Source organism: Lactuca serriola, chromosome 7, assembly GCF_051521515.1.
Source record: "Lactuca serriola cultivar US96UC23 chromosome 7, Lser_US96UC23_V15, whole genome shotgun sequence".
NCBI lineage: Eukaryota > Viridiplantae > Streptophyta > Magnoliopsida > Asterales > Asteraceae > Lactuca > Lactuca serriola.
In genome coordinates this window covers 149,417,848-149,430,960 of record NC_136414.1, presented here as the reverse complement: position 1 = coordinate 149,430,960, position 13,113 = coordinate 149,417,848, and the positions used below count along the sequence as shown (strand labels likewise).

At 35.7% G+C, this 13,113-nt stretch overlaps 1 protein-coding gene across 1 annotated transcript; it reads right to left on the bottom strand.

Moving 5' to 3' along the window:
- Window positions 1–7,564: 7,564 nt before the first annotated feature.
- Window positions 7,565–8,106, bottom strand: LOC145061467 (pathogenesis-related leaf protein 4-like). The gene has a single exon (XM_079008944.1). The coding sequence runs from the start codon at window positions 8,087–8,089 to the stop codon at window positions 7,607–7,609; it is 483 nt and encodes a 160-aa protein (XP_078865070.1). The 5' UTR covers window positions 8,090–8,106; the 3' UTR covers window positions 7,565–7,606.
- Window positions 8,107–13,113: the final 5,007 nt, after the last annotated feature.

The window sequence follows — 13,113 nt, the reverse complement described above, 5'->3', positions numbered from 1 at the left end:
AAATTCGAGCAAATTTAAAACTTTTTAAATCATTTGAAACCATTCAATTATTACAATTTGTTTTCAAAATAGTTTATACATCAGAGTTCCCAGAAATCATAATCGTCAATCGAGGAAGTGTATGGTCACGCCTTCGCCTACCCGCGACCATCCGCTGAACCTGAAACAATAAACTGAAATTGTAAGCCTGAAAGCTTAGTGAGTTACCCCCAAAATACCCATACACACAACCATACACATACAACAATGAACAACATACTATGGTTCCAGTCAACCATCGGGTTGGAATACCCCTGGCCCTCAACCATCGGGTTGGAATGCCAACATACTGTAACATATATACAAATAATCAGCATGTACTGGGTCCAAAATTTTACAGACTTGATTACCCCTGGGCCCACAATGTGAGTCTGGATTGCCTTCCGGGCCCACAACTCACATCTGGATTGCCATCGAGCCTACGGTATGAGACTCCCTCAACTCATATCTGGAATGCTCCCGAGCCCACAATACGAGTCTCCTTTAGCTCGTATCTGGAATGCTCCTGGGTTTGTTGGTCACCGCACGGAGCAGTTTCACGTCAACCCATCCCACATAATATGTCGACATATAACACAACTAATATGCATACAGATAATCATATCATACTACAGGTAATCCTACATATCTACCTAACTGGTATAACAACTAGCATGCAGATAGTCAGACCAACTATAGGTCACTAAGCATAACCACATCCGATATACCAGGATACCGATCTAACATATCATACTAGCATATAACCATGCTATCTACCAGGATGTCAAGCTAACATATCAGAATAGTAACTATCTCAAATAACAAATCAATGGGCCGACCTTGGTGCCTTAGACCCTTGAGTATAGTGAGGATAACTCACCTTGCAATGCCGGACGGAACCACAAAATCACGCTCCCAAAACACTGCCCCAAACTCCAACACCTATAACCATCAATGATCCAATTCATAAATATCCGCTTACCAATTACTCTCAAAAGTCAAACTGGTCAACCCTTGGTTCGAGGTCAAAGTCAACTATCAAGATCAATAGTGCATGTTGACCTCAACTCGCCGAGTACCCTGTGCTACTCGCCGAGTTCCTTGCATAACTTTCCAACTCGCCGAGTCACCATGCCACTTGCCGAGTCCAAGGTAATCTTCATCAGACTCGCCGAGTTGTTCATCCAACCCATCGAGTTCATGACCATCATCATATGACTCGCCGAGTCTACCATGCGACTCGTCGAGTCTCTTCAGTCCTTCATCCATATAAATGCTTTTTAAGCCATGCCAAGGCTCCAAACTACAGATCCAAGCTCCCAAGGCATGCTTATCACGTAAAGTTGCAAACTTTACGTGCATACAAGGCTCCAATGACTCAAAATGCCAAAACCAAGCTTGAAATGGGGTTTTACACTTAAGGAGGGGTTCATGCATGCCAAAGCTGATAGCTTTATGGACTTATAAATCAAAGAGAGTTCAGATCTGAAGTTTCAACTTTAGATCTGAGCTTATATCCAAGAATAGCTTCATAACCAAGCCAAGAAGCCCTAACTTCATCCAAAGAGATCTAGAAAGGAATGAGGCCAAGATCATGAACTGATACCTCAAATAAAGCTAGCTGAGATAGACTTTAGACCCACAAACGTTCTTGCTTCCAACTTGTTGATCTTCAAGCTTCTTGCATCAAGGTCTTCTTTCCAAGCTTGAAATTTACACTAATATGGAGCACACACATGAATTAGGGTTTCTGGACTCTCAAGAGGCTGCAAAGGAACTAAGGGAGGCTAATGATCCCTTAAATAGGGTGCCAAACCCCGGAAATTAGGGTTTCACTCTCCAACTCCAACTTGTCGAGTCCCTCTTCCGACTCGGCGAGTTGGTCACTTAAACACATGGCCCAAATTCGCTGCTACTCGACGAGCCAGGCAACCAACTCGTCGGGTAGATCTTGAATTCATGGGAATTCATAATCATAAATTGGTATTCGAGAATCGGGGCGTTAAAATGAATCATTCTCTGTTAGGCCAGTTACTGATACACGCCCACTTACTCATGCACGCCCACAAGGTGCTTGGCATAATGTATATGTTAGGTTTTCACCAGATGAGACCACGTTTGGCTACCTTGCCTATCGATATGCATCAAAAGGACTCGAGAACAAGATAATTGAACTACAAGTGTCGTGTTGACCACAAACCCAACATTCAACTTTTCTGGTGTGGCGGGGACCAATGTTGGCTCAATTGGAACCGATGTTTCATTTGACACCGAAAGAAGCAAAAAGTGGAAAGACTCCCGATTGATTCTAAAAACTACGAGTTTTGATTTATGTTATAGATAATAAAGGGCATTTAATTACTTCATAGTTTTTAAAATCAGTCGGGAGTCTTTCCAAGAATTCAGAAAGTTTTCAAGAATCAAAAGTTACAGAGTCTTCTTTGCACTTTTTGAACCGCAACTAGCGAATCCCTTCTATCTTAATGTTCTTTATATAACTTATTTGCTGCATGAAATCTTTTCTTGATTTATAAGAATTTCATGCTTTCAGACTTTACTTACATGGTTGATATTTTTATTAGGCATCACCCAAACATTTTTCTATTGGTTTAAAGATACTAAATCAACTTGTTAGTGAGATGAATCAGGTTGGTTAATATATTCCTACTCCTTAATTATGCATGGAAGAATCATTTATTTCGGCTTTTTACTCAGTATTTTTATTACTTGTCATTACATAGATGGAATTTTGTGATTTATCATTATCTGTCTTCTTACTCCTTTTCATTCCTACCTTTTTTTCACCTGATTTTAAAGCCGAATCCAGTTCCTTGAAATTATTTATGTTTCGTGTCTTTTCAGATATTCAAAAGATGGAGATAAGATGAATATATTTGTTGAACAAGAACCGTGAGTGGAACATCATATTGGGATGTTTTTTCAATTAACTAATTACTAATCTGTTAACTAACCAACTCATATTGCTTTGAAGTAAAATCAACATAGGAGAGAACAAGGTGTTAGAGATTTAGCCATGTATGGTATTAAAGATTTAAGGGATTAATTGTATGGTATCTTTTCAATCTTCTTCTCTTCTAAACTTTGAAACCTTTTAACCAAGCAGTTAATATCCAAAGCATCAAAATTTACATCTGTCAACTATATTTATATTGCAGCTACAATTTTTGCATACGGTCAACGTAGCAGTCGGAAGACATATATTGTGTTAGTTTGAGATTATTTTTATTGATTATTTTATACTTCATTATTTTACTTGAAATAAATTATAACTACAATGCTAAGAACAAAATTAGTTTGGGCTTATTTTTATTTAAGTTAACTTCCAGGTTAAAATAAGAACAAAATTAAAACTACAATGCCTTAATATGAAAATAGTTTGAAAGATATGGCTTTTTACTAAATCTTAGTTTCCTCCTATTTTATGCTTAGCAGCTCTGATTGTATGGGATTTTCTCGTCATGTTATTTGCCGATCTAGATTTGTTTTATGTTTGTTTTTGAGCCATAGTTCGTGCTTTAAACTCCATGATCTTTAAGTACATTAGCGTTTTAGTTTTTAAACAGCTAAAATTTGACTTAAATTTTAGGTGGTAAATGTTTCTCATTTTTTTTTGTTAATCTGTTTTTGAAATGTTTTTATAAATTTCTTTGCCAAAAGCTACAAGGAAATGGTGATTCTGACTTGGAAAAATCTAGTTTTACTATTTAATTAAAATTCTACGCAATTCATTAAAATATCCAAAAGGTAGGCAAATGTTCTTCAAGATATTTCATTTAGTTTGATGATCAAATCTTAGTTTTTATTAATTTCAATTTATATTATAAAGATTACAGGATGTTAGGTGCAAATTCTAGATATATTTTCTGTATAAGTGATAAAATAAAGTTTTGGGTCCATAATTGCAAAAAATCAACTATACACATGGACCAAAAATGTAATTTACGCTTTTGTTATGTTGAAACTATTTTGGTTTACAATAAGCCGAAACTTGTCTATTTTTACAGGACATATTTAAAGAGTTTTACTTGAGCAAATACAATGGTAGGCGATTAATGTGGCAGAATTCATTAGGTCACTGTGTCTTGAAAGCAGAATATCCAAAGGGCAAAAAAGAGCTTGCAGTTTCCTTATTTCAGGTTTGAGTTATTTTCTTCTTTTGTATTTTTTGTTTTTTATTCTCTGAGTATATAAATGGTGGATTTATATAATTACAGACAGTTGTTTTGATGTTGTTCATTGATGCACAAAAGCTTAGTTTTCAAGATATTAAGGATGCTACAAGCATTGAGGACAAAAAACCGAGGAGGACTCTCCAATCCCTTGCTTGTGGAAAAGTTTGTGTCCTTCAAAAGGTAGTTGTTTTAACTTTTAACTTAAAGGCATTTATGTCTTTTGCACATCCTACCAACTAATAATGTTGATGCTTTTCTTAGATTCCAAAAGGGAGGGAAGTGGATGACAATGATTCCTTCGTGTTTAATGATGTATTTACTACTCCTCTTTATTGTATAAAGGTGAGATCAATTAATTTTTTTATACAAATATATAATGTGAAGTTCATATGAAATTAGAATGGAATGACTCATTCCATTCCCTTGCTTATTTCATTATTCCATTCCATTCCATGTACAGGTGAACGCTATCCAATTGAAGGAAACTGTGGAAGAAAACGCAAGCACCACAGAGAGAGGATTCCATTCCATGTACAGGTGAATGTCCAATTATTTTTTGAGTAAATTTCGTATGAGCGAATTGCCTTCACTCAATGATAAGCTGGAGAAGTTCTTGGATCATCTGGTAAGAGACATTTCTTTATTATTCATTATCATTAGCAATCAATTCCTTAAATTGGTTTTTGCTATTTTCTTTTTACAAGATCGTACATATTATATCACATCTGTTAGTATATATATATATATATATATATATATATATATATATATATATATATATATATATATATATATATATATATATATATATATATATATATAGGGTTAGGTTATTTTGTTTTCATTATCTATTGTGTGCATGTATGACTGATTCTGGACCAATCATTTTAGTTATTTTAAGAAAGTAATTAATGCATATTACATGTTGAAGATATAATCAATATTAATTACATCTTCAACATTTAATATACATTAATTAATTTCTTAAAATAACTAAAATGATTGGTCCAGAATCAGTCATACATGCACACAATAGATAGTGAAAACATTTGAGCCTAACTCTCTCTCTCTCTCTCTCTCTCTCTATATATATATATATATATATATATATATATATATATATATATATATATATATATATATATATATATATATATGCATTCTGATGTACTTTTAAAGGTTGTTGACTGTGTGATTAATAAAACTTTTTTTTTTCGTTTCAGCTAATGTTCAAGTCATTACTTGCCATCTAAACTCGGTGGACAACAACCAATTTTTTGACCTGTAGGATTTTTTTTGACATGATATCTAAAACAAGGTATCCCTCAATACCAATGTAGTATTAGGTTATATAGTTATGAGAAACCTCTTAATAACAATGTACAATCATATCCCTTTAATTCCAATGTATTACAATTTTTTGACATGATGTTATCGGATGAAATTGGTTGTTTTGGTATATATTTGTTTCCATATTTTTTTTTATTATGCATAAATGAGTATTGTAAAGACGCATCGTAAATGCATATCGTAAATGGTTGTTGAATTTTATGACACGCAAATGCGTGTCATCTTCATTTATGAAAGGGGCTTTAATGATACACAATGCGTGTTCTAAACGTGCGTCGTAAGATTACGACACGCACATGCGTGTCGTCTTCCTATATGACAGGGTCTTCCTTGATACGTATTGTGTGTCGTAAATTAGCGTCGTAAATGCGTTTCGTAACAGCGCGTCATAAATGCGTTTCGTAAATAGACGACGCGCAAAAGTGTGTCGTCTTTCATTATGACATGGTCTTCCTTGACACACATTTGCGTGTCGTCTGAGCGTTTTACGATACACATTACGTGTTGAAAAATGGGTTTTGCTAGTAGTGTTAGTTCATATTCAGTGTAATAATTATTTTGTAACAATTTTTTTATCAATTCATTTTTAGTATTAAAATGTGTATATAACTCAATATTGCGAGTATAACAATCTCATGAATTTTAGATGTCTTTTTTATCTGCCTAAACATTGTTCTTTCGTTGCTAGTGTTGTATGCAACATTCTTCTGCCTATAGTAACATGAACAAACCAAGAACATGACAATGTAACATGTACCAATCCGTTTTCTTCATCGCTTCCATTTTTCTTTCATTAAGTGGTTCACGTAGCTTGGTATAGTAGAGAAAATCTTAAAGGTGCATCTTCCAAAAGCAGTAATCTTGACATTTGAATTTAACGATCATAATTTCCCGACTTCATCAGTAACTCTTATACCAATTGCTACAATTGAGGAATTCAATAAAAACACAGAACACATTCACAAAACAATTAAGGACGCAAATAAAATAAAGAACACAATTATTTAACATGGTTTACTTGATCACGGAAATCAAGTAACGTCCACTGACAAACTAAAGAGAGATTATTCTTAATAATAGCTGTCGTCGCGAATGCTGATGTTTGCCTTAAGGTCACATTTGTACGAAGTGGCTTTATCTATAGACATGAGTTGATCTAATATTTGTTGTAGGTTGGGCGTACGAAACGCCGCAAACTGATCTGACCCATTGATCGAGCACCACCACCCTTCTTCATTGAGCACTGTAACTATAGTATGTTCGTAATGCCTTGCAACTACATGCACAACCATACTTCCTATCCTTACACCGCCGCTACCCATACAACTACTTGGTAACTGCCCCACAATTTCTTTCTTACTCCACAGCTGCATGACCTCATGCTTCGTCATTGTAGTGGTAAGAAGGTTACTATGAAGATCAACTCTACAAGTAAACCATGAAATTCAAACTTCGACTAATTTTGCAATTTTTTTTAAACATGACTGACAACATTGATTTTTATAATTTACTCAAATCATTTGGAAACTTCAAAAATAAGACCAAAATTACAAATCGATTTTTTTATGGACCAGAACCATTTTTTAAAAGCGAAAATTTTAGGTGTATTCAAAGACCAAAAATGTAATTTACACAAATATTGATAAAAATATGAAAGGGTGCATGGACGATCCTTTAGAATTTATTTGTATTTGAGGTACCAAGTGCGGGTAGATAATATCAATTCGTTAATGCATGTGTCTATCATTATACTAAACTTCAAGTTTCAATATTTTGTGATATTTTCTGGAAAATTCTTGAATAAGATCTCGTGTAAGAGTATATGATCAGTATGATGTTATGATATTTTTGGACTCAGTTTCCTCTAGATATTTGCTAAATACATAATTACAAAATATGATAGAGAAAAAGACGAACACAAGCAATCGAAAGACAAACAATGTTTCAGTATCACTTTAATTCTTTATTACACCAAAAATATGTATATATATTTATTCGTATGTTATATATCTCTATATATAACCAGCAACACAACTCAAAGTTCACTAGTACGGAGATTGGCCACCGATGTTTCCACTAGAATAATAGCTGCAAATAACGAACCACCAACTATTATTTGTACACTGAACCCTAGTACATCCAAGTTGATTAGAATTACTCCACACTACTTGAGTATAGTGTCCACAAACATGTCCACCAGCACAAGTATTTGTGGCATAATCATAATAAGGCTTCTGAGCTACCCATAAATTCACTGCTGCAGTGCCTGAGAAGGTACCACTACCTTTAGCAAGGTTCTCACCATAAGGTCCACCAGAATTGACAAGATTGCAGTCGGCTTTCCTCTGGTTAGCATAGTTTTGAGCATAGGCAGCCACAGTGGCATTCCATACAATGTTTGCGACACCCACTTCGGCACGAGCTGCATTGTGAGTATCTAAGTAATCTTGTTGGGAGTTTTGGGCATTGATGGTGTGAAGAATTGCTAGGGTAAAGAAACAAACAAGTTTAAATGACACCATTGCCATAGTTACTTTGTTGGATAATTGATGTTCGATGATGGAGATACATGATTTACAAATGGCGGGTATTTATAGGATGTTATGTGATATTGGATGCTCATTTGATATGCATGTGCAAAGGTGAATAACGTACGCATGCAATTTATGCAAAGTCGCCAAAACTTCCCCATCGGACACAAAGGCCTTTGATTTAAATCTTGAAATTACCCAAGTGGCTATTGTCATAATGATAATCACAAATTACGCCCCCATTTGGGCTTACACCATCCAATTATACCCAGTAAAAATAAAACAAGTCGCAAGTATGTTTACATTTGACTGAATGCTTTTAGGTATCGTAACATAACATATCGTATATATTAAATATTAAATATTGCATTTGTTTTGTAAGGAACCCAAGTGGCGTTAATGTCTTAATGATAATCACTAATTAATCCCTCATTTGGGCTTACACAATCTGGCCAATTATACCCAGTAAAATAAACAAGTCGCAAGTATATTTAGATTTGACTCAAAGCTTTTCGTTATTGTAACATAACATATCGTATTTAATACATTGCATTTGTTTTGTATTAAGATTGGAAACAACCCAAGTGGCGTTAATGTCTTAATGTTAATCACAAATTAAGCCCCCATTTGGGCTTACACTATCCATTTATACCCACTAAAAATTAAACAAGTCGCAATCGCAAGTATATTTAGATTTGACTGAAAGCTTTTAGGTATCGTAACATAATATATCTGATATAATACATTGCATTTATTTTGTATTAACATTTGAAACAACCCAAGTTGCGTTAATGATTTAATGATAATCATAACTATTGCCCCAATTTGGGCTTACACCATCCGATTGTACCCGATGTTTAAAAACCGGTTTGAACCGGCCGGTCGAAACGGTTGGACCGGAGACCAAAGAATGAAGCGGTTCAGTTACCACAGTTATATGTTTATTTCCGAACAGAAATGAATCAGTCGGTTTTTAACAAATATATAGTTGAACTGATTAAAGTAAACGGATGAACCGGTTAAATTAAATAAACACACATGTAAATGAATAATTTTCATAACAAATTTTTGTTTTTTTTTTTTAAATATGTTTTGATTTTGTTTGAATAAAAACACGTGGTAAGCGTTATCAAGTTTTTTAATGTGTTTCTATTTATCTAAATTATATTTTGTTTCCATATTATATTTTATTTTATTTTTAATGTACGGGGATTAATGTAAAACTTATGTTTATATGTATTTAATGTATTTTGATTGATTTTAAACTTGCATTTATGTACATTTTTAATTTTTAAATTTGTGGATGTCTATATGTATGTAGGAAAATAACAAAAAAAATGTGAAAATTATAGAAACCGGTTGAGCCGACCGTTGAACCAGTTGAATCCGAAACCGATCACCATATCGGTTCAACTAAAAAACCAGTTTTTAAAACATTGATTTTACCCCGTAAAAAATAAACATGTTTCAATTACATTTAGATTTGAGTGTAAGGTTTTAGGTATCGTAACATAACATATGGTATATAAAATAATTGTATTTGTGTTGTATTTAGATTTGAAATAACCCAAGTGGCCTTACATCCTTTTAAGAAATTGTAAATTTTAAAAAATTAATATATTGTTTAACCACGACATCTCATCGCCATTGGTCTACCTATAGCCACGCCATGTTGTCGCATAGTTAAACTGATAGGCACGACATGTCATTGCCATTATCATACAAAATTACATTTCCCTCTTTTTTGTTTATTTTTTCAGTTTCTACATTTCAACTCATTTATAACACATTTCATATAACGTTTTACAAACATAAATATATTTTAGGAAATTGGTTAAAAGTTTCGTATAATTAACCATCACCTACATCACTTTCATGATTTCCATCATCTGCATCATTGACTTAATAGTTTGAAATTTGTAATTGTGAGGGAACAAAATGAAAGTGAAACGATGCGACTTGGGAGTTAGGGTTTTGAGATAATATCATTTGTTGTATTTGTTAAGTAAATTGTTGACCCAACTGTTAAGTCAACTATTGATCAAGGGCAATTAAATTTCCTACCACACCCTGTGTATCACCGTGCATTTTTCCAAGTACACGTTTGATGCATTCAACCTCATCGATTGACTCATCACACCGACCTCTTCCACTACTTTTTCTACACTTATTCTTAGTTTTATCTTGCAATAAGCATAACAATAAAAATACCGTAATTATTTTTTTTTTCTAAAATTTGGCAACATAACGACGGACTCTAAATGGGATAATCAACATATTCACCTGTAAATAACAATAATAAGAATCTCCAAATTTCAATATACATACAATAATAGGAATCTATTTACCATATATGTAATCTACTTTAGATATCAATACAAGCAATGCACTCTAATTCTATTTGAACACTTTACACAATGTAACAACATGCTAAAGCATACAAATGCAACTTTTTTACTTACGCCATCTTCTTATGCACAAAGATTACACCATCTATGAATATGTTTTGCCTTTTCTATTTCTTTTATCTAAAAAGAGTCAAGAAACTATTATTAAGATAGCATCGTACTATAAACGAATACTAAAAATTTTTGTTACATCCTTATGCGCTTTTTAAGCATATGATTCACACCTATGGCAACTTGTATATAGTTATTTTGTGATATTTTTTGTATTTTGTTGGAGTGGCGTGAACATCATGAAAGTTGGCCTAGGAGTTTTGCGCTCTTTGGTGATAAAATATTTTTCTGCAAATAAAAATAATTAAATATAAATGAATAAAAAGTGAATATGTAACACCCTGAGTTTAGAAGTGCAAGTTCATGGTGCTTTGTGTAAATAAGAAGGATAGACTCGGCGAGTCCATGGAGAGACTCGGCGAGTCGAGTCGCGATTTTGGTCACGCGTTTAATGACCGACTCGGTGAGTCGGCGGTTGGACTTGGCAAGATGGTGTTGGATTGAGAAACCCTATTTTTCAGGGTTTGCACCCTATATAAGGAACCTTATGTTTTCCTCCTCAGCCTCTTTGCTGCTCATTGAGATCCAGAAAACCCTAATTCGTGAGGAGATCCCATTATTGAGTGAATTAGAGCTTGGAGGAGGATCTTTGGTGCTTGAAGCTTCAAGGTTGGAGGCTTGTATCAGGAAGCTTGGGGAGATCAGAAATCTATAGTTGGTTGGGCTCATTTCAGGGGTAAGGAACCATTTCCTTAAGCTATTCCTTCATGGATTCATGTATGGTGATTGCTATGAGATCTAATTCGAGATAGAAGCTTGGATCTGAGGATGCTACTTTAGATCTAAGCTTGTGATGGTCCCTTATGTCAAAAAGTTCTTGAATGAGAGTTGTTGGTGAAGTTCCTTTGTCCCAAACCTTAGCCCAAGTGTTTTTTATGCTTAGATCTCTTTGGATTCATGTAAAGTTTGCCACTTTACATGATGGATGGGTTGTAGGGGAGTGGATCTATGGTTTGGAGGCCCTGCATGGCTTGGAAAACCATTGTATAGATTAAGAACTAGAGGTACTCGGCGAGTCACATGGGTGAACTCGACGAGTTGGATGAAGATGGGCAGGAACTCGACGAGTTGGAAGAACAACTCGGCGAGTACATTGAATGTTACCTTGGACTCGATGATTCTGTTCTTGGACTCGGCGAGTTTGGTCATGGATTCCTAACCTTTTCTAGTTAAGCTGTGAATCGGTGAGTCAAGGGATGACTCATTGAGTTGAGTGCGGTTAGACTTAGAGTTGTGGGACTCGGCGAGTCTTGGGGCGACTCGACGAGTTGAGTCGTGTTATGGGAGTTTCGGAGCATGGGGACTCTACGAGTCAGCGGGTTGACTCGGCGAGTGGAGTCAGTCAGGAGGGTTGACTTTGATCAGCGGTGGAGTTCGGGTTGGAGGTTGGATCAGCGTGATCTTATCCTTTTCAGTCAGCAGTCGCGAGGTGAGTTATCCTCACTATATCAATAGGGTCTAAGGCACCAAGGTCGGCCCTTTATCGGATTGTAATCCGGGTATTGTTGTTATGTTATTGCTTTGCTATGTTGCATCCTGGTAGTTAGGATGGTATATGTTAGAGATCTGGTTAAGGTCGGTATCCTGGTATATAGGATGATGCTATGCTAGTGACCGGTTAGGTCGGTATCCTGGTTAGGATGATGTTATGATATGTGATCTGCTAGATCGGTTTGATTGGATGTGTATTGTTATATGATTGTATGTTTATGTGCACATGGTTGTTGGACTGGGGTTGGGTTGAGGCGGGTCCTGATTTGTGCTGTAGGCCAACATACCCAGGGCGGACCGGTTATCCCGAAGGCCCAGCGAGCGGTCCGGATAGGCTGTAGGCCCCAAGAGGGCGGATAGACGTGTCGAGGCTCGGAGAGTGTACCAGGCCGACTGAAGGCCCGGTACGGGCGGACCAGTCATACTGTAGACTCAGAGAGTGGACCAGGTGGATTGAAGGCCCGGTGTGGGCGAACCAATCACACTGTAGACTCGATGTATATTGCTAGACTCGGTGGGTAGACCAGGTGGACTGTAGGCCGGTGCGGCGGACCAGTCATACAGTAGACCCGAAGTGCATAGTTGTTCTGTATCAGATATATGATATGGTTATGATTGTATGGCGTTGGTATTTTGGGGGTATCTCACTAAGCTTTCGGGCTTACAGTTGTGGTTTAAATGTTTCAGGTACTTCAGGAGATCGTGGCAAGGCAAAGGCATGATCGTACCGCTCCTCGAGTTTTATGTGTTTACGATGTGGTTTCTGGGGAATACTCTGATAATAAATGTATTGAGAATCTTTTTGTAATAACTTTATGAAATTGGGTTGTTTTTGAAAAGTTTAGATTGGTTGGAATTTTTAGAGTGTTACAAGTTGGTATCAGAGCCTTGGTTTGAGTGATTTGGAGGAACATTCGTGTGAATCCAGTCTCAAATCAAGGAGAGTTTTCAAAAGAGAATTTAAAATGGTTTTCAAAATGAGTAAAGGAGGACGCGGAGGTACGATCAGCC